This window comes from Solanum tuberosum, unplaced genomic scaffold, assembly GCF_000226075.1.
Source record: "Solanum tuberosum cultivar DM 1-3 516 R44 unplaced genomic scaffold, SolTub_3.0 scf00004, whole genome shotgun sequence".
Lineage (NCBI taxonomy): Eukaryota > Viridiplantae > Streptophyta > Magnoliopsida > Solanales > Solanaceae > Solanum > Solanum tuberosum.
In genome coordinates, this window is record NW_006238930.1 from 1,297,260 (window position 1) to 1,321,090 (window position 23,831).

A 23,831-nucleotide genomic window follows, 5' to 3' on the forward strand; every position below is an offset into this window, starting at 1 on the left:
TTCGACATTTGATGGAAATTAAAAAAATAATATTTGAAAGTTAAAATTAGCATTGTAAATACTAATTTCAAGTATAGAGAAATTTACAGATGTTAAAATCAGATTCCCTCCATTTTATTTTTATAAAAGTATTTGATTGGACACAAAAAAAAATTTAAAAGGAAAATTACTTGTGGAACTTGTTATAATCTTAAAAATCCAATAAAATTTATATTGCCAACAAATTATGTCGTTAAAGATAAAATAAAAAGTTTTTTTTTAAAATTAAATTATTATTAAAATATAAGAACATGACACCTTCATGCGTTCATTTTTAACACATAAAGTATCATCTTTCTATAATTTTTTTTTTTTTAAAAAATATTCATTTTATCTTTAACCCCATGATTTGTTGGTTGGCCACATAAATCTTATAATTTTTTAGAAGTATAAAATAGAACAGAGAGAGTACCATTTATGGCCAAAAGGGTAAGTCCATAGGAAAGGGGAAAAAAGGTACATTCCTGGTAGAAACACTGAAATTACGTAGATCATCATAACTTCATATATACCCAACGAAAATACAATAAAAAGGAACAAGGACCATCACATGACTGGTGAATAGATTTCAATACAAATATCAACATCGACTTTAAAAAAAATACTATGAGAAGCTGAAAGACGAGAAATATTTGATTATTGAATTGAGCTATGATTATTAGTTGTTGTCATGATCAGAGAAAAAACGGTTGATAGAAGGCATGACTTGTGGTGGACGAGTGCGTAGGAAGTTTCGAAGGCTGTGTTTTGCATACTTCTCTCCTTCTTCTTCATTTTCAAGTACTCCCATGCTTCTATGTGCCTTATTGATCCTACAATTTTTATATACTAAATTAATATTAATAATGACTCAACACACTTAATTGACATGATCATGAGATTTGTTTTTTTTTTTTTTTTAATATACCTGACATCAGGATTTAAGAGAACATTCCTTGTTAGCTGAAAAACACACATCCCCGTTACAAATGTCATGGCCGCCATCAGTGGATATACCTGCATCGCAATTGATTCAATAACAAAGGCTGAATTCATCAAATTTAAATCTCGAATAACCTTGTATTATGTACAATTAAGGAGGGATTTAGTTGAGTATTACCTCGGGTCTAATCCAACGCCCCATTTAGCGTAATGTTATGTCCTTTTATCAACTGGTTGGGTACCTAGACCTTTTTTTTGTAAAAGAAAGAGCTAATAAGTGCTTGTATATGTAGATTATATATACGTTGAAGGTAGATGGGGTGTACGTTTGTCTCCTGTATTTCATTCGTTTATATAGCACTCCCTCAAATTACGTTTCTATAGCATTGGAAAGCAAGGATTGGCTGGATTAATTATGGATGTTTCCACCAATCCACATTTGACAAGTTGAAGGTGAGGGCTTAATTAATTACTCCCTCCGTTTCATATTATTTTACCCTTATTGCCTGATATATTTTGAGGAGTTTTAATTAGAGGTGTATTTTATTAACCTAATTTTTTTTAGTGATGTTTTGAAACTCTAAATTTAACTACTATAACTATATAGTTATTTAATATTAAGAATATTTTTTAAAAATAATAATAAATCTCTTAATTTACTAAAATGAACAAGTAAATTAAAATAACATAGTGGCCAAGTAAAATGATAGGAAGGGAATACACATTTTTCAGTGGGCTGGCTGATAAGCAACAAGTTTTCTCTTGGAAAGCAATAAAACCAGGTGCGCCTATAGCTTCTAGTTTTGAAGTTGACCTGCTGATTTAGCCATTTCTTGTTCCACAAGCCTCTCGACGACGATAATTCTAGGATTAAAAAATTGCAAGTACTCCCTTTGTCTAACAATATTTATCCACTATTGATTTTACACATTTTTTAAGAAACTATAAATAGAAGAATAATTTTACTATATTACCTTTTGAATATTATTCATTGATTTCATAAAGTGAACAAGTATTGTTGGACATCTCAAAATAGTACCGTAGACAACTATTATTGGACGTTTTGGTTCATAAACTAGAAAGACTGCCGGTCCAAATCGATTTCGGAGACCATGAAACATAGCAATAATTTCATTGAAATTAGAGAAAATCTACGGGTACTGCGTCCAAACAAGGGAATTTGATTTTTATCTATATTTTGACTTTCATATGTGTACAATGCTACATTTTTCTAATAAATATATTCCCACCTATTTGTTTCGGATATATCTCTATTAATAAAGTGAGTCAATTTGACCGTGAGGGGTCATATTGGAATATTTAAACTGGGATGAAATCAATCGTTACGAAATTGTGTACTCAATAACTCCTTCCTTTGTTGAATTTTGGATTGTTCTTATCTAGATTTAGTTAGATGAGTAAGAACCATTCATTAATATCCCTTCACCTGATCCTATTTAAAAAAACAAAAAACAAAAAAAACAGTATGAATAAGACGATAAATTGTGAGAAATTTTCTCTTCTACTTTTATTTAATTTTAGACTAAATTACAGAATAAATCCTTCATTTGAGTTGTTTTGAACATCATTTAGATACCAGCCCCATTAGAATTGTCTTTCAATCCAAACCAATCTTTTTGGGCCGAAAAGGGTGCATGGTAAGTTAAACAAACCCAAATATGGCCCAGTAATATCATGATTCATGAGGCCTCTTTCACCTAAACCAGACCACGCCTAGTCAATAAACGCAACCAAATAATCTGCATTCGACCTTCGAATTACAGAGAAAATTCAGAAAAAAGAGAACTTACAAATATTCAATAATAAATTGTTAAATTAGGTCTTAGGCCTAACTCACACCCCAAAAGCTAGCTCAAAGGGAGGAGGATTTGCCCCAAGCCTTATAAGGAGTCCACCCATCTCATTTAACCACCGATGTGGGACTTTTGTCATTCTTTAACACCCCACCTCACGCCTAGTGCTTAGCATCTGGTGCGTGGACAATTTTGATTTTGGGGGTCCCAACATCGGGTGAGACGGGCCCTGCTTTGATACCATGTTAAATTAGGTCTTAGGCCTAACTCACACCCCAAAAGCTAGCTCAAAGGGAGGAGGATTGCCCAAGCCTTATAAGGAGTCCACCCATCTCATTTAACCACCGATGTGGGACTTTTGTCATTTTTTTAACAAAAAATAATTTCTGTTTCATTATATTTTATTTGTGATTGCAGTTAATTTATTTTTTACTACTTATAAATTTGTTGCAAACAATCTATTTATCTATAAAACATTTTGAAAACAATGATTTATATTTTGATCAAATGTATTTAGTAATCTATGTATAAAATGGAGTAAAAGTAGAATATAACCCTGACGGAGCTTTACATCATTTCTTCAAGTTATGGTGAAAGTGAGTGTGTGTTTTTTACAGAGAAAGAGGGAGACAATGATGGTTTGTTGAGTTGAGTATGATATAAGCATTACGTTGATATCGACAGTCCCTTGCAACCCACTGCACACGCCAAACCACATGTAAACTCATATATATTCCGTAACTGGACTCCGAAGGACCTTACCTACATATTCGTTTGTGTCTTTATTTCATTTTTTGGCTCTTCTCTTTTTCTTTATTACTCATTTGATAGAACTATAATAAGAATTCATCTTTTTTTGCGCTTAGGGTGTGTGACGATTGAGGTTTGCTCAAGTCTTCAGCAACTGCACCATCAATCAGTTGGTTGAGAGTTTCAGTCACACTTAGGGTGGCAAAATGGGTATCCGCTCATATTTACTCATTTCAAATGGGTTGAGTATCCAACTCATTTAAAAATAAGTAAAAAACAAATAATACCCAAGGGTGGGGTGGTAATTTTTTTTTTCTTTTACATTTTTTTGGGATGGGAGGGGCTGGGTAGGGGGTGGAGTGAAGTGATAAAAAAAACTTACATTTTAAAAAAAAAAAAAAGTTTTAACAAGATTTCTATTATAATATGGGTAAATATGGTTATCCATATTATTCATTGGGTAACTCGTTTTTACCCATTTAAAATGTGAGTCAAGTTGAGTAACTTACCCATTTTTATTTAACTCGTTTTTTGATCGACTCATATTCGACTCAACTTGCTCGTTTGCCACTCCTAATCACACTCAAGGGTAAAAGAGAATACTCTAGACCCTTCTGGTCCTCGAGGTGGGGTGGAAAAAATAAGTTTGTGTGGGGATGTAGTGGATGAATCATTGGAATTTGGAAAGTAAAGAGATTTTAGGAACATAACTTAGTTATTCTATATATGTCTTGTATAGGAAGGGGATGTTCTACTTGTTACAATGTCCTCCCCTACCAAAACTTTGCCCTTTCTTTCTTTGAGGTAAACTCTTGAAAGGTGTTACGACTTTTTCACTTTCTAATTCTGACTCACCACGTGATCTATTTAAATATTTCAAAGTTCTCAATATTTTATTACATCATCAAAATTGAAAATACGCCCTCCAATTCACTTATATTTATCATCACGTTTTGATTTACGAGAATCGATTTGGTTAATATTTTGAAGTATCATTGAATTTGATTAGTTCTATATATATAATTTTTTTTTTTGATATTTAAAAACTATACAAAAAGTATTATAAGTCGCAATCCTTCTCATATTAATAGAATGAAAATACTCTCGTGAACTCTAACATGACAAGTAAATGTGAACGGAGAGAGTAATTATAAGTCAAAAAGCTTCGATTCGCTTCTTAAATAAAAAAGGTCATCTTTTCTTAACAGGAAAATCACCGTTAGAATGTTACAATCACGTATCAAGGAAATATATTAGTTCATTAAAAAAAAGAAAAAGAAAAAAACGAAGAGCTTGATGTATACATATGACATATCACTGACCAAATTAAACCCTTGCTTCAAGATTCAGAAAGTACTCCAGCAGCAATATAAATATTAGAGCTAAATCAACAAACAAAATAAAATGTAACAATCAGACTACACATCTTCTCCCTCCTCTTGCTACCAACAGCCAGTTGGTACATAAGAAATTACACATGCTATACGACTCATATATATAATTCCAAGTATACTACATATTATACGACTCATTTTTTTTGTTTTTGACGAAAAAAATGAGAGGTTTGATTGGTGTTGCTGGCTTCTTCTTAATTGCTCTCATTCCTCATACAGGTGTTTTAAGTCTACAATATTCAATCTGTACTCATTTTTCTCCTTCTGTTTTATGTTTATTGCTTTGCCCCCCTCAAACATAACATTTGTTACGTACATTGATGCAGTTGCATTTGATCCATTGGATCCCAATGGGAATATCACCATCAAATGGGATGTTATGTCTTGGACACCAGATGGCTATGTCGTAAGCGATTTAATTTATATATACTGATCGTGTAAATTATTGCATTTTAACATGTTGTAGACGCATGTGTTGCATGTTCTATTTTATGAACATTCTAATTCCATATAATATAGCATAAATTATTCAAAAGTTGAACCCCATTTGTTTGGAATTTAACAGTAACTTTTACACCATCACATCAATTGTGATTAATTAGTCTTGCTCTAACATGTTAAAAAACCTGATGATTGTGTAAAAATAAATTTTATATATCGTCAGTGTATAAATCTTTTGTTTTCTCTTAGTTTTTGCAAATGATTAAGTTCCTAGCTAGATGACCATTTTTTGGATCATACTTGTAGGCTACTGTAACGATGAACAATTTCCAAATGTACCGGCATATCATGACCCCTGGTTGGACCCTAGGATGGACATGGGCTAAGAAAGAAGTGATTTGGTCTATGGTAGGTGCACAAACCACTGAACAAGGCGACTGCTCTAAATTCAAAGGCAACATTCCTCATTGCTGCAAGAAGAATCCCACAGTAGTAGATTTGCTCCCTGGAACTCCTTATAACCAGCAATTCACCAATTGCTGCAAAGGTGGTGTCTTGGCTTCTTGGGGACAAGATCCTCAATCTTCTGTCTCTGCATTTCAAGTTAGCGTGGGACAAGCTGGTACCACGAACAAGACCGTTAAACTTCCTAAGAACTTCACTTTGCTTGGTCCTGGACCTGGATACACTTGTGGCCCTGCTAAGATTGTTCCACCTACCAAATTTTTCACACCTGATCTTCGACGCAAAACTCAGGCCTTAAGTAAGTCACGTTCCTCAAGTTAATTTTCACATATGGTCATTGAACTTTATGCACTAATCACTGATCCTTTTGCAGTGACATGGAATGTAACATGCACATACTCCCAATTTCTAGCACGAAAACACCCGAGTTGTTGTGTTTCCATGTCAAGTTTCTATAATGAAACCATCACTACTTGTCCTTCTTGTGCTTGTGGTTGTGAGAACAGAAACAAATGTATCAAGTAAGTCTCTAGCTACTTACAGACATAAATTTCCAGAGCACAAAGATTGGATTTCATATATAGTAGTACTTAACTTCTTATGACAAATGTATAGGAGCGACTCCAAACTACTGAGTGTGGTTGGGGTAAACACTCCAAGAAAAGACAATGCACCGTTAATACAGTGTACGCACCATATGTGCCCAATTCGAGTGCATTGGCATGTGAAGCTCAACTACAAGGACTATTGGCGAGTCAAGCTTACTGTAACCAACTTCAATTACAGGATCAATTACACACAATGGACTCTTGTTGTTCAGCATCCAAATCTTAATAATGTTACACAAGTTTTTAGCTTTGATTACAAGCCTCTCGTTCCCTATCAATCCATCAGTAAGTCCTTAATCGCTATTAAGTATATCCCATTCGCTATCTCTAAACAAGATCATGATATGGGCAAACATATTGATCATGTGCCAATCTAAAATTCATATGCAGATGACACGGGAATGTTCTACGGTATGAAGTTCTACAATGACTTACTGATGGAAGCAGGGCCATCTGGGACTGTTCAATCAGAAGTGCTTCTCCAGAAGGACAAGGAAACTTTCTCCTTCAATCAAGGATGGGCATTTCCCCGAAAAGTCTACTTCAATGGCGACGAATGCATGCTGCCACCACCAGATACTTATCCGTACTTACCCAACTCTGCCCATCGCAGCCCTGCTGCCTTCACAACATTGTTATTTTCCCTGCTTTTCCTTTTTACTATACTCTTTTGATCTTTTCTCTAGTTTTGTCAGTCGTTGAAAATTTTGAAGTTAAGCAACCACAAGTTCCGTAGGATGTTGGGATCACAGAATTAAATTCTTTGAAAGGACAAATCCGGTGTGTGCATTGGAATATCTCACTGAATTCCATAGGGTCATTATAGGCATTGATAAATGAAAACTTCATTCATGTCATGAAACACTCACAGAATGATGTACATTGCTAGCTCAAGGAAGACAAAATTTACATAATATAGCATTCACACAATAATGTTTAATTGAATACTGGAAAAAGAAATGTACCTCAGCTGAGATATACAGCAAAATCGCACCACCGCAGATCGAACAAAATGCAACTCCTGCTGCAAAGTATCTTTTTTACAATGTAGAAAGCCATTACAAGACATTAGTAGAGAAAACAAGAGTATCAAAGTATCTAATATAAGCAGTTACATGTGTTTCTGAATTGGTCTTTACTTCCATACTGCCTAGACACGCTATGAACTTGACAAACCTACAAAATACAAAAACCATGTGACACAACTGCTAAAGGAGACTATGGTAGCAGCCCTTTTAGCATGAAACTAATATATGCACACCACCAGTTAGAACGCATGGCCATTGCTCAGCCATACCAACTCACACGCCATTCTTGGCAATAGCACGAGTGTCAACCCAGAGATAACAAACTAAAACAGATATACATTGCACTATACACAGATGATAATTTTTTAAATGTATGTAAGGACAACTGCCATCGAAGCTATCAGTGTCACCACTAATGTAATCAGAGACACCTCCCATCGTGAACCAGCATTTGGCAAGTATGGATATGCATCAGGAGGAGGCATCACACAGTTGTCTCCATTGAAATAAATTCTGTGAGGAAAAGCCCAACCCTTCTCAAAAGTGAAAGTTGATGCATCCTTCCGGAATAGTAGCTCTGACTGGACATTTCCTGAAGGACCTGCTTGCATGAGCAGATCATTGTAGAATTTCACACCCCATAGCATAGCAGTGTCATCTGTAATAACATCCATAAGGTTAGTCGTATCATTTTCAATCTATCAGCTTATCCTGTAGGTATATCTAGGTACAAAAATTAAGTGTAGTCACAACCAAAGTAATGACAATTCTAGAGTAAATAAAAAATGGAGAAGCAGATCCCATTTTCGGATATCCCACAAATTGTCGCATTCTAAAACTAGATGTTTTCATTCACAAATTACCTTCCAATTTTAGGTGCCTCCGAACAGCTCTTACATAAGGAGATAGTAGAATAAACATGACATACTTCAACTTTGCTTACCATATGTGAAATAAGCTATAGCGAGAATATTATTAGAAGGACCGAAAAACTGCTAATATATCTAATTCACAAATGAAACAATGACAGCTAAATGTCAGAGCATTTACAATCGGATTGAGGACTTACTGATTGATCCATACGGAGTTAGTGACTTGTAATTAAAGCTGAATAATGTAGTGAGGTTGTCAAAGTTTGGATGTTGGACAACTAAGTTCCATTGTGTATAATTCATCCGGTAATTGAAGTTTGTTATAGTGATCTTCACTCTCCAATATTCCTTGTAATTGAGTTTCACATGCCAATGAATCCTAATTGGGCACATATGCTTTGTGCATTGTACCAAAGGAACGTAATTGTTCTTCCCATGGTCTGATACAACTGAAGCTAGGTGTGGCGTTTCTGGACTGCAATAAAGCTTGAGAAGAAAGTAATTAATAAAAACACTTTAATAATAACAATGCTAATTAGAATTGGTGAAAAGAAATTCTGGGTCATACTCTACACAACTCCCACGCTGAGTGCCATTACTCTGACAGCCACAAGTGCACGTCGGGCAGGGCACAATCGTGTCGTTGTAGAAGGATGAGAGGGACACACAACATGTAGGAGTCTTTTGAGCTAGGAACTGTGAGTAAGTGCATGTGACATTCCAAGTCACTGTCAAGGACAACATGAAAGGTTAGAACCCAATCTTCAATAGATTGCAACTGTGTGTATCTTAATGAACTTGACTAAGGTTTGTAAGATTGGCACACAAGTTGCCAATCATAAGAATGGGAACTGCATGTACTTGAGCCAAGTAACTTACTCATAGCCTGTGTCACTCTTCTCCCATCTGCAGAGACGAACTTAGTCGGTTTTACAATTTTAGCAGGTCCACAAGTATAACCAGGCCCTGGAGCCTTTAATGTGAAGTTCTTAGGTACTCGCACTGTTTTATTGGTTGTTCCAGCAGCACCAACACTAATTTGAAATGAGCTAACAGCGTTGGCCGGATCTTGTCCCCATGAGTTGATCACTCCTCCCTTGCAACAATTTGCAATCTGTTGGTTGTAAGGAGTTCCAGGCAGCATGTCAACAACTGTTGGATCTTTCTTACAGCAATGTGGAATATTTCCTTTATATTTTGAACAATCTCCCTGCTCTGTTGTTTGACCTCCCATCATGGTCCATATGACTTCCTTCTTTGCCCATGTCCAGCCCAAACTCCAGCCCGGTGCTTGAATATGCCTATATTGTTGAAAGTTGTACATTGTCACCACAGCCTGTTAACTTCCAAACGGTTAATGATTAGAAGCTTCCAGTTTGAGAAATGCTTATCAGAAGAAGAAAATAAAGAGAAGGGAGTCAAAAAAGGACTGTCAAGCTTAAATGACTAAAACTCTATGTCATGTACGTCAAAGCTATCGAGATGAATAAACTGCATCCAAATTAGCCTGCTCTATTGGGTGGAGGTGATCTAAAGATTCATCTAAGGGAGGTCTAACTAATCAATAGATGATCAAGATTACTGTTACTTACCACATATCCATCAGGTGCCCAGCTGATCACATCCCATTTTATAGTAATGTTTCCATTTGGATCAAGTGGATCAAAGGCATCTGGTAGAAAAAAGTAAAATGTATTAGTTAAAAACCACCTACACTTTCCTATGCACAGTAATCTCTTGATAACGCAATATCAATGGGGAAGTGAAGACAAGTTTCAGATATAATGTTTAATATTGGCCCACAAATTAGACCAAACAATGAATATGTTTCTCAAGGAAAATATTTTCGGAGAAGATTTTTCTTCATAAACTCTGCTATAAGTCAAATTTTAGTAGTACATGCACAATTTAAACACAGAAATCTTAACCTTCATTTAAAATGCAGCTTGTTATATAACTGGTGGTACCTAAAATCCTGCAATCTCACAATATGAATAACTACAAAGAGAAGAAAATTATTATTTCAGATTGCTTAACAATTCTACAGTAATTTCTAAGTTCATATTCAACCGAGAAACAATTAAATTACAGAACCACTGATTTAAGCATGGGAGTCAACTATAGTGAATTTCCTTCAATCCTATGTTTTGGAGAATGCAAAGCTGCAAAGAAGAGTCAGATTTTCTATTTCACGACATCATTTTAATCATAAATCTTGACCATGATACCACAGAGGCTATAACAGAAACTGTTAAGCCAAGATTTTAATTAGTTCTTTATAATGAAATTATCACCACAATTAAAATTGCTTCAATTCATGCAGTACATTCATTTTGTACTAGAAAAGACACTAAAAATCTAATCTTGAAGCTCATTTTTTCCAAGAATAAACCAAATTAACACCCAATGTCCTGTTGCCTAACAAGATTTTGCTTGACTAGAAACAGAATACTGAATTTTTCAGTTCACAGAGTCCCTTGATAGTACTTGATATATATGTCCAATCATAGCAACAAAGATATAACCGTTACCATTAAAATCAAATTTTTGATTCTTAAATCATAGATAAACATGCTAATCTCTCAGAAAATAGCCAACAAGAGCAATTTTTTCCTCCCTCAACTAATAGCTATTATCTTATAATTTGTCCAATTAAAAAAAAGTGACTTTCTAACGTAATAATTACAGACTCTATTTCAATTTATTTATTTTTAGTCCAAAGAACACGTTTTTCTAAGCATGACATGTTTAATATCAAAAAATTGAAGTATGTTTTTGTGTTCATTTAGTTTAAAACCATACCATTCAAAAGTCTTGTTTGATTTCATAAACTTTGTATCAAATTAAAATCAGACTAACAAATTAAACCGGACGGGTATTAGTTGAGTAAGAACAGAGAATCAAGCCAACCTAAGCAACTAGTAAAATCCAAGTAAATAGTCAAGATAACTAACCTGTTGAATGGAAGCTGAAGGAAGAAAGCAAGAATAGTACAAGTATGGTGGAAGCAAAAAATCTGAACAAGCCCATTTTGGTGTTGTAGCAGCTGTACATTTTCTTGAACATTCTTTTTTTCTTTTTCTGGTTTTCTGTGTGCTACTTACTGAAGGGGGTGAAAAAGAAGGACAAAGAGTCAGGTGGCAAGTGGAAGAAGCTAAACAACTCTGAGGCCAAGCTTGTCCATTCCAATAAACTCCACTTTATTCAAATCCTCCTAGATAGTGGTGGTCACTATTTACCCACTAGCCACTGCAATTAAAATAAAATTCATGTTACTTTCCAATTTATTATTCCGTTTGTTCCAATTCATGTGACATCTCTCAAAATTTAAAAAATTTAACAAGTTTATTTTTAATCATAGTTTTTTTATATATCTTATAATTATTTTGAATTGTTAATTACAGTAACTTAAGTAGCACTTTTTACTTAGTTTATAAACATGTAGATTTCATTTAAAAAAAGTTAAAGATTTTATATGTAAATTTCTGATTAATCTTAAATCGTTTAACTTTCAAAAAATAAAAAATATCACATAAATTGAAACTATATTAAATTGGGTGTTGGAGATGGTTTGCTTGGGATATAGGCTACATAGTGTTAGGCGAATAAGTGGACTAAAATTAATTAGGGTCTACATACCAAATAAATAAAAAGCATTACATTGTAATTATTTTCCATTTTAAGGTAAGAGAAAACAAAGATGCGCAAGCCAAATTCGAGAATCTCGAGTCCCCTCCATCAAAGAATAATCAGAAAATAGACAATTCTTGGTTACGTTAATAATTAAAACCCTACCATCTACCCAATGTAACCAGATTGGAGCCAAGATACTCTTTAGTCTTAAATTATCTTTTTTCGTGTTTTATTTTTTCTCTGATAATTGAAAAATAAATCACCTAGTGTTTTTTTATTTCTGCTGAAGTTGGACTTGAGATCCTATTAGCTCTCAATACTTCATCAAATTATTACCCGTCATTTGTCGTGTTTCTCTTTTATCTTTTACTTTTAAAAAAAATATTAATTAAGAGTTGTTTTTTATATTATTATATTTGTACTTGTCTTAAAATATAATATATCAATATTCACTCTATTTATGTATTATCTTGAAATGTTTTTAATTATCAAGAACAATTATATTAAACTTGGAAATACATGCCACAAAACAATTGTTTTTGTATAAATCTCTATATCCTTGATTCTTACTTTCATTTCTTTGTGGGGCAATTGATTTCATACATCAAACTATTGTTATTTTTTTAATTCCTTCTTGGATTTCTATCTCTTTATTTCGTTCGTTAATTAATTTAGTTTCAATTATCCTACTTGGGTCTTATTTCTTTAATTCCTTCTTGAATTTCTATCTCTTTAATTTATATTTTTGAAAATATTATTTGAAGAAAAGTGCAATAAGTAATCTTATAGTTAACGAGACATGTCTAGTTATTACATCTGTTGGTCTCATGAAACCAAACCCATTTGGGTTGAAGTTTGTAATTGACGCAATGCAAAAAATGTTGTTTAATTTGATCTCAATTTTTATTTATATTCTTTAATTTTTTATGTACACGAGTAGACATATAAATTTATATAAAGTTGAATATGTAGATCACATATTTTATGCGGTGTAATACAGGTAAGACATCGTTTATGATGCAAATTGCCACATAGAGCGCTTTGTAGGATACATTTGTCTATTTGTTCAATTTTATACAAGTTGTTCTTCCATGATGACTCAGTTGATTTGGAGGTGATGAGTCGAGCCTGTCACATAGGGTTTTCCTAGTGTGATTTTACATTTTGTGCATGGTTAATGCACTAGGTTGTGTCAGAGATTGTAGCGGCGGCAGCTTATTTTGAAGTTCCAAAATAAAAATAAAAAATCTTTACACAAGTCTAAGTGTCGAGTCGTAAATATCTATATGAGTGATTTAATAAGTACTCCCTTTGTCCCATATTAGATGGACATATTACTATAAATACTTGTCCCATATTACTTGATCACAATCAAGCTAAAATTAATTAATTTATTCTCATTTTACACCTACAATTAATATGACTTTTGGAAGTTTAAACAAATTTTGAAGAAGCTGATTATATTAACATAGGATAAAATAGTAAAGTTAATCAATTCACACATAAAATAGAAAGTGTCCATCTAATATGAGTCGAATGACGTAGTTTTTAAATAAAACAATTCAATATTCTATAAGAAAAAATAAAAAGGAAAAGGCCAATGCATAAAGACCTAATAACTTCTATGTTTCCAATTCCAAATATTATAATTTCACACAAAACGAATAAACCGATTTAAGAAGTTGGTAATAGAAGGAGGAGAAGCATTATATTGACCATTTGGTCGGTGCTTTTCCTCCAAGAAACTTCTCCGATTACAATATTCTTTGTAGACTCTCCATTTTCCAATTTGTTTTGCAAAATTTGCTGCCAAAAAAAATAACGACTTGCTTTCTTTCATATTAGCCGAGCTAGGGTTTTGAACAGTTGTATTTTTAATGGAGGTTGCTGGATCTACAAGGAAGCCATTTCAACAAACCGAGATTAACTGGGACAAGTAAGCTTTTCTTTATTGGTAATTTGATATTCTTTTTTTTTTCGTATCCTAATGGTGGAATGATTATGTGTTTTAACTATGTAAAATGATGATGGGTGTTGCAGGTTGTTATTAATACGTGTTTGAATATGGAAATTGATATTCGTTTCCAATAATTTAGGGTTAAGAATATAATTAATTTCAAGATTGCGCCTGGGTTGGGTTGAAAATTAGCTGAGATCTTTATGCAGTTATCTCGAGAATTAGCCATGAAATGCAAAGGTTGCCATTTGGGACTCATAGTATTCCTGAGGATGAAATTTTATCTTAGAAAGTGATTTAGTTTGAAATGGGAGTTAATTGTGAGTGGGCATTGCAAAATGATTTCCCGGCTAAACCAGAGAGGCAGACTAATACTTCGTTTTACACAGTCCTGTGTACTATAAAAGTGACTTGCCTGAGGCTTAAACTGTATTCAATATAGATTCTTATTTTACATATTTATTTAGTAGACAAAAGGTTCACCAAGACGCTGGAAAAATCAGTAGAATGGAGAATTTTCAGGTTCTATCTCAGGTGGATTTCATGCCTCCAAAGTTCTGTAATCTTTAACATAAATTTAAGTTTCTCTATCTTATAGGATAATTATTTAACTGTCAAGTAGAATCCGTTTGTGCTGCCGCTTAATCTTTTAATGATGTAGTGGTCTAAAGGGATAATTTCGTTGCATGTATGCAGGCTTCCTTCTATATATTTACATCCCTCTTTTTAAGTTTTTCTTTTAAACTTCATGCTTCTCTTTATATCTTCCACCTCTGATGCAGGCTTGATAAGACTAGGTTCTATGTCGTAGGAGCTGGGATATTTACAGGGCTTACTGTTGCACTATACCCCATTTCTGTCATCAAGACTAGAATGCAGGTGGCAACCAATAATGCTGCAAACGAGAGTGCATTTTCTGTTGTCAGGGGCCTAGTGCGAAATGATGGCATTCCCGGTTTATATAGAGGTTTTGGAACTGTCATTACAGGGGCGGTTCCTGCCAGAATTATATTTCTCACAGCACTAGAGACCACTAAGGTGACTGCATTTAAGATGGTTGAACCGTTCAAACTATCAGAACCTGTACAGGCAGCTATAGCAAATGGTGTTGCTGGCATGCTGGCGTCTCTTTGTTCACAATCTGTCTTTGTTCCAATTGACATAGTATGGCCTTTATCTGCTCATTCTTTTTTCTCATTAGTAGTGGCATAATGACTTGGATAAGTGGACTGTGAATTAGTCATAATTTATTCTCTAGAAATCCACTTATAGCTAGATTAACTATCTGATTAAATCTGGAGAATACTTTCTTAAATTATCAGATTGCTCTTTGTTCTTTTTTGTCATTTACTCGAATTTGCATTAGAACACTAACTACACTTGGCTGAATTGAGCATAGCAGTGTGATTATTTAAGTTGTGTTTCTAAGGTTTATGCTCTTCCTTTTTTTATTGTTACTACCCTATATCCTACCAATGTTATCAAAGGCGCGCTTTAAGCGCGCTTAAACCCTGAAGTGAGACTCAAAACATGTTGAGCGCTTCACCCCACTTTATGCGTGCTTCAGCGTCGTCATCAAGATTCTAAGACAAACTTTTCCTTGCCAACGAGCCTCTTATGAAGAAGTGACGCTAAACAATTGATATTTCACTTTATCATAATTTTTTTTCAATTTCTTTGGACATATATTTGTCATATATGTTTATAATTATTAGTCTTGGACTAAACATATATGTTTGTATTTTTTCTCCGTTTGCGCCTTTTTTCATTAAATCCCACGCTTTATTTATGCTTTGCGCTTAAAGCCCCCATGGACCTTAGAGCTTTTTTGCGTTTTTCACCTTTGATAACACTGCAGCCAGCCACAATTTGTTGAGTTTTTTCAAGTTCTGAAATTAATTTCATGAAATTTGATGAAAAAGGTTAGTCAAAGGTTAATGGTGCAAGGATACTCAGGACATGCAAGCTACAATGGAGGCTTGGATGTTGCTCGCAAAGTTCTGAAGTCAGAAGGTATTCGTGGACTATATAGAGGATTCAGTCTATCTGTTCTAACATACTCCCCATCCAGTGCTGTATGGTGGGCAAGTTATGGTTCGAGCCAGCGCTTCATATGGAGGTTAGGCGATAATGCTGATCTTTCAAAATTCATTAAGAGTGGACTTGGTGCCTTTTCTCCCATTCACTTTCTTGTTATACCCTTGAATTGGGTTGCATCATCAAGTATTATTGTTCTACAGATTTCTATTGGGTAATCCTTTTGTGACTTTATCAATTGCTTGTGGTATCTATCAGCAAGCTCTTGGATAATGGAACTGAGCATGGTGGGCCTGCTCCCAGCCAGGGGAAAATAGTCTCAGTTCAAGCTGCTGGTGGGATCATTGCCGGTGCTACTGCATCTTGCATAACAACTCCGTTGGACACCATTAAAACTCGGTTGCAGGTATTACCATTGGTTTCTGTTATGAATTCTCTTGCTTGTATCTTTCTTCAAAATAGCTACTGCTTTTTCTGCATTTTTCAAAATTTTCCGTACTGTTTATGCTTGATTATATTCATGTGCCTATCTTGGATGCTTCTCCTTTTTCCTTATATGTTTACTTGGATGGCTGTTCCCTTCTTTCATTCTCTATGAAGGCTTATGCTGCTCGGACTCTTCAAAAATGCCGTTGGGTTCGTGTCGGATCCTCCAAAAGTAGTGGATTTTTGGATGATCCGGCAAGAGTGCGTCAGCATTATAGAGAGTGCGAGCAACATACTACTTACAACTATACTATGAACTTTGGTAGCTGCTCCCTTTTAGATGGTTTAGGTGTTCTTTTTGGACTCTTCAAAAATGCCATTGGGTTCGTGTCGGATCCTCCAAAAGTAGTGGATTTTTGGATGATCCGGCAAGAGTGCGTCAGCATTATAGAGAGTGCGAGCAACATACTACTTACAACTATACTATGAACTTTGGTAGCTGCTCCCTTTTAGATGGTTTAGGTGTTCTTTTTGTTTTCTATGTGCAGATTGGTTGCACACAATTGTGCATTAATAGCTGCTTTTTTCATCTGTATAGAAATTGTTGATATTCTGTTTTCCCTTTGGTGGTCAGATACATAACTGTGAGTGTTGAAAAACAATTCCTATGAAAACTCTTGCCTAGTTAGTTGTCTTGCATGTCGTGTAATTAGTCTCAGCTTCGAGTCTTGTTATGTAAGGACCTTCTTTTTCATGCATTACAGGTGATGGGACACGACAAGAGACCTACTGCAAGGCAAGTAGTTAAGCAGCTAATTGCCGAGGATGGTTGGACAGGATTTTACAGGGGATTAGGTCCAAGATTTGTCAGCATGTCAGCGTGGGGAACCTCCATGATACTTGCCTATGAATATCTCAGTAGGGTCTTTAACCTCTTCTTCTCTTTCGTTTACTTTTAACTACTTCATGAGCAATATGTCATAATATTTGGAAGTCCAAGTGTCATCTTCGAAACCTAACATGGTGCTGTTATTAATGTGTCCAATTGAATCAAACTGGTAGGTCTTCCACTTGATTTAATCAGTAACCTTGGCTTCTTATGTGATTCTTTTTCCAAGTTTATATGGGACCTTTGTATTCACATTATTCTGATTTTGTGATTGATCTTGGTATGTCTCAAGTCACTAGCTATCATAACTATTACATTTACCTATAAAATTGAGGCTTTCCTGTTCTTAATGTTTCATTATCAGTTTTATCAGATTCTGTGACCAATCTGTTTATCTACTGATTCTGTGTCTATAAATCTGGTTTGTTATAAAGAGGTGTATGTCTGCTCTATCAGACTTCACTTGATGCAAGCTGTTTTACCTAAATTAGACGTTCACAAGTATGTCCTTTGTAGCATAGTGAGCAAACAATAAAATCCAGTTGGTACTCAATTTGTGACAAATAGCTTTAGCATATTCGTAAAGGAGATAAGCTCCACTGGTCTAGTTCTTGATTCTAGTAAAAAAATTAACTTCTAACTGATGCTCCATTTATGACAATATGATTGCCAATTAATCAAGAGAAAGAGCTCTATTGTTAAAATTCTTAAGTGTCATCCTTTCAGGTTCTGGAAATAACTTAGATGGAATACGCTACTACTATACTATTTTCTTAAAATGAATATATGAAAACTTGTTTAATAATTTTTCCTGAAACTTGATTTTTTTTTGTTGGCAGAGCGCTTGTGTGCAGTAAACGAATAGATTGATGAAAGCTAGCTGCCAGACGACTCTTGCGGTAGGGTTTTTATACTACTGACACAGTATTGAGAGCTGGAGATAACAAGACCGCGGCTGATTAGCTGTCTGTATACAAATGACACTATGACGGTGTTATATGTTGACTTGGAATCCAAGTACCTGGCCAAAATACAATTAATTTTCTTAGGGATTTCTCACAATATTCTTAAATGATTTTTGCCAGATAAATGCTACATTCATTGGTTGTAGTGAGTCGCTACAAGGAGGACGAAGGACGTATCCTTGAATAATTTTTGCCAGAGAATAAATGTAAAATGTAATATTCATTCATACAAGAATAGATAAATGCTTGATCAACTTCATTTTTCAAGGCTTTATATTTGTTGATTTGATTTCTTTCCAAAAATTTAGATCCCTTCTTTTTATACTTGTCTATGTATCCAGAATTGCCCGATTGTACTAGGTCTGCATGTCAATCCATGTAATTGACATTTTTTCGCTAGTAATTTACATATTTTAGTTAGTAATGCAAATAGATTGTAATTGCCATGATGTTTATTCCATCAAAGAGGAGCATTACCTGTTTTGTATAAGTGGACACAAGGGGTTCCATGAGCCATGAGAATGAAAACTAAAACTCTCATTACTGTCGTTGCACTAACCATCTTGACAACTGATCATGAAAAGTTAATAATTTAAACACTCTTAATTGTCTGCAGATCTTGTTAAACATTTTGGACATCATGATTCTTGGGCATATTTCAATGGCTTTTGACATCAATGCACACTTAGTTTATCTTACAGTCAGAAGACTGAATAGAGAAGATTCAAATCAATGTAAAGGCTGCCTGCATCACACAAATATTGGAGTTGCAAACGCTCAGCCAGCCAATTCAGCCTTGAGATAATTTCACGGGCCATCAAGTTCCAAAATACCAAAGACCAATTACTATGAGTAAATTGACCAACAGAACATCAATGCTCTTACATCACATTATGAAGCAACTAGCAAGCTGTCTTTTTAGCTGAATTACATTAAATAGGCTTAAGAATCTATTTTACTCTAGATTACACTCTCAAAACTCTTCACTAGCTAACAAATATGAAATGGAAAAGGAATGGAATAGCGTGTTGATCTCACTCTTAGTCCTTTACTGTAGAAAGGGGGGTAAACCAAACAGCCTGTATCATTTGTGCCAAATAAATTTACTTTTCTCCAAAGCGGACAATACAAATGAGCTAGTGTGCATCAAACTAGGGACCATGAAGAGAGATCTATAAAGGGCCATATGGGATTTATTCTCCAAATTGCGCATCTCAAATAACTTGATCTTCATCTTCATCATGGCTTACCTCCGCATATTCCTCAAGTGATGATGCTGTATTCAGTTCACCAACCTTCATGTCATCTTGAGTTAGGTTTTTCTCTGAACTCTGTGACTTCCCTTTGTTCATCTGTTGCATAGACATAAGATGCACACTAAGAATCTCAGAAACATCATGAAAGCAACATAATCATACAACAGACACCAATGTGATGGAACTCCAGCAAACCAAGATACTTTTACACTGCTTAGCACAGTAGATATCACAAATGGTAAAGGGGAAATGAAGGAGTATTTACAACCTGGTAATACATAAAGAAGATGGAAAGTGAAAAAAAGAGGAGGATGTCATGTGGGCTTATACTATCAAATGGTACAATTAGATAGAAAATAAATATGAGAACGTGAGAAGTAAATCAACTGTCCCCTTCCCATTCATTGAACCAACCAATCGTTACATATAGACATTCACTTCTCAAAATCCATTTCATGGCTCATGGAGACGTACTCTTTAATGGGTATTATGCAATTAAAAGTAGCCAGCAGGACAGTGACTGCTGTAGTCTGCCACGTGTTCTTTTCAATTATTGGCATCAGTTGGACACTACCTCAGAGTATCAAGGAAGCAGTTGAAAAATGGTACTTTTGGAAAGTCAACAGGACCATCAAGAGTATCAGGAAAATTCTCCCAGCTAGCATATTCTGGTGTATTTTGACAGAACTTCAGATGTTTTGATGGCATTTCAGCTCCTATATACCCTTGAAAACTAGATGTCTGCTGTTTCTTTTTAGTTGGAGTAATCTCTATTGAAATTATGTTATTCCCTTTCTAGACTTCATTGGCTCACTGTGCCTGGCTAAACTACCATTTTCATTTTTTGGTTATAATCCAGTGTTTAGTATAGAAATGCTGTATTTGGAGCTAACATCCCATCTTTGTACTTTTTGCATCTTCTTGATGCCAAGAGAACATCTTACTTGATCAAAAAACATTTTGTTCAGCTTTAAAAATCAACTTTAAGCATAACTACTACTCCATATGTACACATAAGCAGACAATCCAACATCCAGAGAACAAAAATATGCTTATGCGTACAGACTATAAATGCACTAACCCTCTTCCAACTATTTTCAATCCACTCCAGGAGAAACACATAGAAGAGAATCGGGTAGATCCAAAAGAGGTAAGAATGAAAATGACCATTAACAGTCATCTACATCATCTGTATTTGCAAGAACAAGGTGATGTACAATTTACATGTTAAAGATGGCTTTCATCTGACATACAATATTTGAGAGAAGGGCATTTGGGAGGATTATAACATTCAAAATTATGCTAAATATTGTTCCCCCCGTTTCAATATGTTTAACTGGTTTTGACTTGGTACGGAGTTTAAGAAAGTAGAATCTTGTGGTCTTGAACTAAACATATGTAAAATGTACCAAACTAAAAATAGCCCATGTGCACACAAGGTGCTCAAGCACCATTGTTATTAAGAAAAAAGAAAAACAGACAAATGAGCGAGTGTAGAAACTAGAACGACTGATAATTGTTTGTCTAACACACATAGCATGAAATTGGTTTTTCTATCTAGTCATAAATATTTTCTTATTGAATAATTGCCATTGTGGGTCGAGTTTGGGGTTGGGGCCGATCTAGGAACAAGGACAAGACAGGTCTCCCATACAACATTTATCATAAAGTTAATTCAGCAGAAAATTCTCTTACAGCACGTAGAAGTGACCGCCTATCCCGTTCTCGAGCATTCTTGATAGCCTGTAACCAACAATAATACATTAGATTCATAGGTTGACAAATGGACCCGCTGATCATAAAGATGACAGAGAAGCATAAGGATAAGGCTATGAAAACAAACCTCCTCAAGAGCTTTTTTCTCAGCCTCTACTTCTGAAACATCTCTATGAGAAACCAATAATAAGCATATGAGATGTCTTCCACAAACAATGTTCATCATTTAAATTGAAGCAAAATAGAGATTCAATAAATTGGGAAGAGAAGGGGGGAAAAGGAGGAATCTTTACACCTTCCAACCACTTGACCAACACGACATGAACACTTGGCACATACTTTATGCTCCTTTGCACAGCCTGTGATTTTACAAATAAATGCAAAAACATCAAACAAAAACTACACAGATTTCAATAAGGCATAGAGGATTTCATTATGTTGTAGCAAAAACAACTTCGCCTCAATCCCAAAATAAGTTGGGGTTGGCTATATGAATCCTCATTTCACCAATTAAGTTGATATCATATTATTTCATTAGACTATAACAAATACATATAAAATAAAATAAATCATTTGTAAAAGAAGTCAAAACTAACCATTGCAGAGATTGTGGTAAGCTTGACGCACGTTTCTTTTCGAACACTTCTGACTATCAGAAATATAAAAAAAATAAAAATACAGGAGCATAAGTCAGTGACTGCTGAGTACCATGGTTCACTAATTCCAATGAACAAAGTATAACAATGTACTATAGAAATTTTAACCAGCTATATATGCGTTTCGCTAACCTCGAATATTTTTATCTTCTACAAATTACCCTTAAAACAAACTAAACTTAGGCATCTTTAGTAACTAAAAAAACTCTTGATAACCAATTCAACCAAAACAAAACAAAATAAAATAAAATTGAGAAGCAGAAGTTTACCACTTAGCAGGTTCAGTAATGGCTTTGTATTTTCCATACTTGCGCTTCCAATCAATTTGATCTCTACAACGAAGACATACTCCTGTTATTTCTGAGAGAGGCCTAAATTTTCCACCCACTTCCTGCAAATAAAAGCAACACCAACAATCAATCGTTCAGACCCACAAAAATCTTGACTAAAAGTTTGGTCGCTGGAGAATAAAAGTAGACGTACCGTTTCATTGATTTTGATACCGGCGTTAGGTTTCCAGGCGACTTTGTTCTGATGCTTCGGCGGCCCTTTTCTTACGCCGTTCATCTTTTTCTCTTCAAAAAGTTTGAGCTCCCTTCAATGTCTTGTTTTTTTTATGGAATAACAAGGAACTATTGACTGGACTGTGGAATCGAATCTATTGGGCTAAAGAAATATGACGTTATTTATTTTCTTGGGCTAATTTTGGATGTAGCCTATGGACTTGCGTATCACAAACGGCCCAAAATCCATGTATGTTTTGCTCTTTAAATAGGTTGATTCTCTTTTTTTATTTATTTATTGAGCAATATATCAAACATAAAAATTAGCGCTCTATAGCTACAGTTTTGATATTTGCGCTTCATAGCAAACAACATTTGATTTGTATAAATCGCAGACATCTGATTCGCATGACATCTAATTTGTATAAAATCGCAGCGATTGTATATACATATCGGTTAGATAATTGTAAATATGTAACTACTATGTATATGTATCAATGATTATGTTTGTATATCTGCATAAAATTTAAATTTGTGTACAATTGATTCGAGTTAAAACATGTGTATTTGTATATCAAATCTCTCTCTTTCTCCCGCTTTATACAAACACAAATTATACACTGTATTTTGTATAATTTATGTTTGTATAAAGCGAGAAAGAGAGAAAGACAAAAGAGAATTGAGAAGGGGAAGATTTGTATTTGTATAATCATAAGTGTATAGGATGAAAAGACATGTATTTGTATTTGTATATATAGTTCTCTCTCACTTTATACAAACACAACCACAATTTATACATTTGTGTTTGTATAAAGTGAGAGAAGCTAGCCAGAGAGTGACGAGCGAGGTTCCAGAGAGTGGCGAGCGAGATTCAGAGGAGAGAGGTGAATGGCAAAAAGTTTGTTGAGAATTGAAATTAAATGAAACTGTAGTTATAGCGTTTATTTAGAATTAACTGTTTGCTATAATGCACATTTTTTCCTTCTTTATTTTTGCACTCTAATAATAATATTAGGCATAAGTAAGTCATGTTGGGCATAATTTGTGGAATATTGTGATACAAAAATTAATGAGTAACTTTTAGGAATAACAAACATAAAAATCATATTAGCGCTCTATAACTACAATTTCGCTATTTGCACTTCATAGCAAACTGTTTGCTATGAAGCATCTGATTTGTATAAATCGCAAACATCTGATTCGCAAGCATCTGATTTGTATAAAATCGTGGCGATTTGCATAAATCAGACGTATGTGTCTATGAAAATTGTGTTTGTATATGTATATGTTCTTTGTGTTAGGCTAGAGTGTGAGCAAGATTAGGAGAGAGAGGAGAGGCGAGCGAGAGAGGGCAGAGAGTGGAGAGAGGTGAATTATATAAATTGTATATATGTTACTGTGTATATATATATATATTAGTGATTGTGTTTGTATATCTGCATAAAATTTGAATTTGTATAC

The 23,831-nt window shown here is 34.5% G+C and overlaps 5 protein-coding genes and 1 non-coding gene across 8 annotated transcripts; 3 read left to right on the top strand and 3 right to left on the bottom strand.

Moving 5' to 3' along the window:
• Nucleotides 1-477: 477 nt before the first annotated feature.
• LOC102603988 (uncharacterized) lies at nt 478-1,306 on the bottom strand. Its single transcript, XM_006338281.2, has 3 exons — nt 1,139-1,306; nt 947-1,035; nt 478-851 (listed from the first exon to the last, which is right to left on the bottom strand). Exons 1-3 carry the CDS (start codon nt 1,160-1,162, stop codon nt 698-700), a joined length of 267 nt encoding a protein of 88 aa, XP_006338343.1. The 5' UTR covers nt 1,163-1,306; the 3' UTR covers nt 478-697.
• A 3,559-nt stretch (nt 1,307-4,865) lies between these two features.
• Nucleotides 4,866-7,350, top strand: LOC102604326 (COBRA-like protein 4). Its single transcript, XM_006338282.2, has 6 exons — nt 4,866-5,137; nt 5,245-5,324; nt 5,666-6,122; nt 6,198-6,345; nt 6,440-6,717; nt 6,823-7,350. Exons 1-6 carry the CDS (start codon nt 5,080-5,082, stop codon nt 7,104-7,106), a joined length of 1,305 nt encoding a protein of 434 aa, XP_006338344.1. The 5' UTR covers nt 4,866-5,079; the 3' UTR covers nt 7,107-7,350.
• Nucleotides 7,351-7,435: 85 nt separating this feature from the next.
• On the bottom strand, nt 7,436-11,572 carry LOC102604652 (protein COBRA-like). Of its 2 annotated transcripts, XM_006338283.2 has the most exons (6): nt 11,287-11,572; nt 9,925-10,004; nt 9,212-9,668; nt 8,901-9,060; nt 8,530-8,807; nt 7,436-8,118 (listed from the first exon to the last, which is right to left on the bottom strand). In XM_006338283.2, exons 1-6 carry the CDS (start codon nt 11,396-11,398, stop codon nt 7,826-7,828), a joined length of 1,380 nt encoding a protein of 459 aa, XP_006338345.1. In that variant the 5' UTR covers nt 11,399-11,572; the 3' UTR covers nt 7,436-7,825. The 2 variants fall into 2 exon arrangements, with proteins under 2 accessions (XP_006338345.1, XP_015162133.1); XM_015306647.1 differs by lacking the exon at nt 7,436-8,118 and having other exon boundaries at nt 8,689-8,818.
• A 2,016-nt stretch (nt 11,573-13,588) lies between these two features.
• On the top strand, nt 13,589-18,528 carry LOC102604995 (solute carrier family 25 member 44). The gene is made up of 6 exons (XM_006338284.2): nt 13,589-13,901; nt 14,705-15,086; nt 15,845-16,041; nt 16,218-16,365; nt 17,150-17,303; nt 18,114-18,528. The coding sequence occupies exons 1-6, from the start codon at nt 13,843-13,845 to the stop codon at nt 18,137-18,139; spliced, it is 966 nt and encodes a 321-aa protein (XP_006338346.1). The 5' UTR covers nt 13,589-13,842; the 3' UTR covers nt 18,140-18,528.
• MIR7997A (microRNA MIR7997a) lies at nt 16,564-16,681 on the top strand. Its single transcript, NR_127163.1, has one exon. It is a non-coding gene; the product is annotated as a microRNA MIR7997a (primary transcript).
• Nucleotides 18,529-19,061: 533 nt separating the features above from the next.
• Nucleotides 19,062-22,479, bottom strand: LOC102605333 (uncharacterized protein C9orf85 homolog). 2 transcript variants are annotated; one of them, XM_015306664.1, is made up of 7 exons: nt 22,351-22,479; nt 22,137-22,258; nt 21,808-21,860; nt 21,507-21,570; nt 21,339-21,381; nt 21,191-21,238; nt 19,062-19,594 (listed from the first exon to the last, which is right to left on the bottom strand). In XM_015306664.1, the coding sequence occupies exons 1-7, from the start codon at nt 22,432-22,434 to the stop codon at nt 19,454-19,456; spliced, it is 555 nt and encodes a 184-aa protein (XP_015162150.1). In that variant the 5' UTR covers nt 22,435-22,479; the 3' UTR covers nt 19,062-19,453. The 2 variants fall into 2 exon arrangements, with proteins under 2 accessions (XP_015162150.1, XP_006338347.1); XM_006338285.2 differs by having other exon boundaries at nt 19,062-19,591; nt 22,351-22,478.
• Between the last annotated feature and the right edge of the window lie 1,352 nt (nt 22,480-23,831).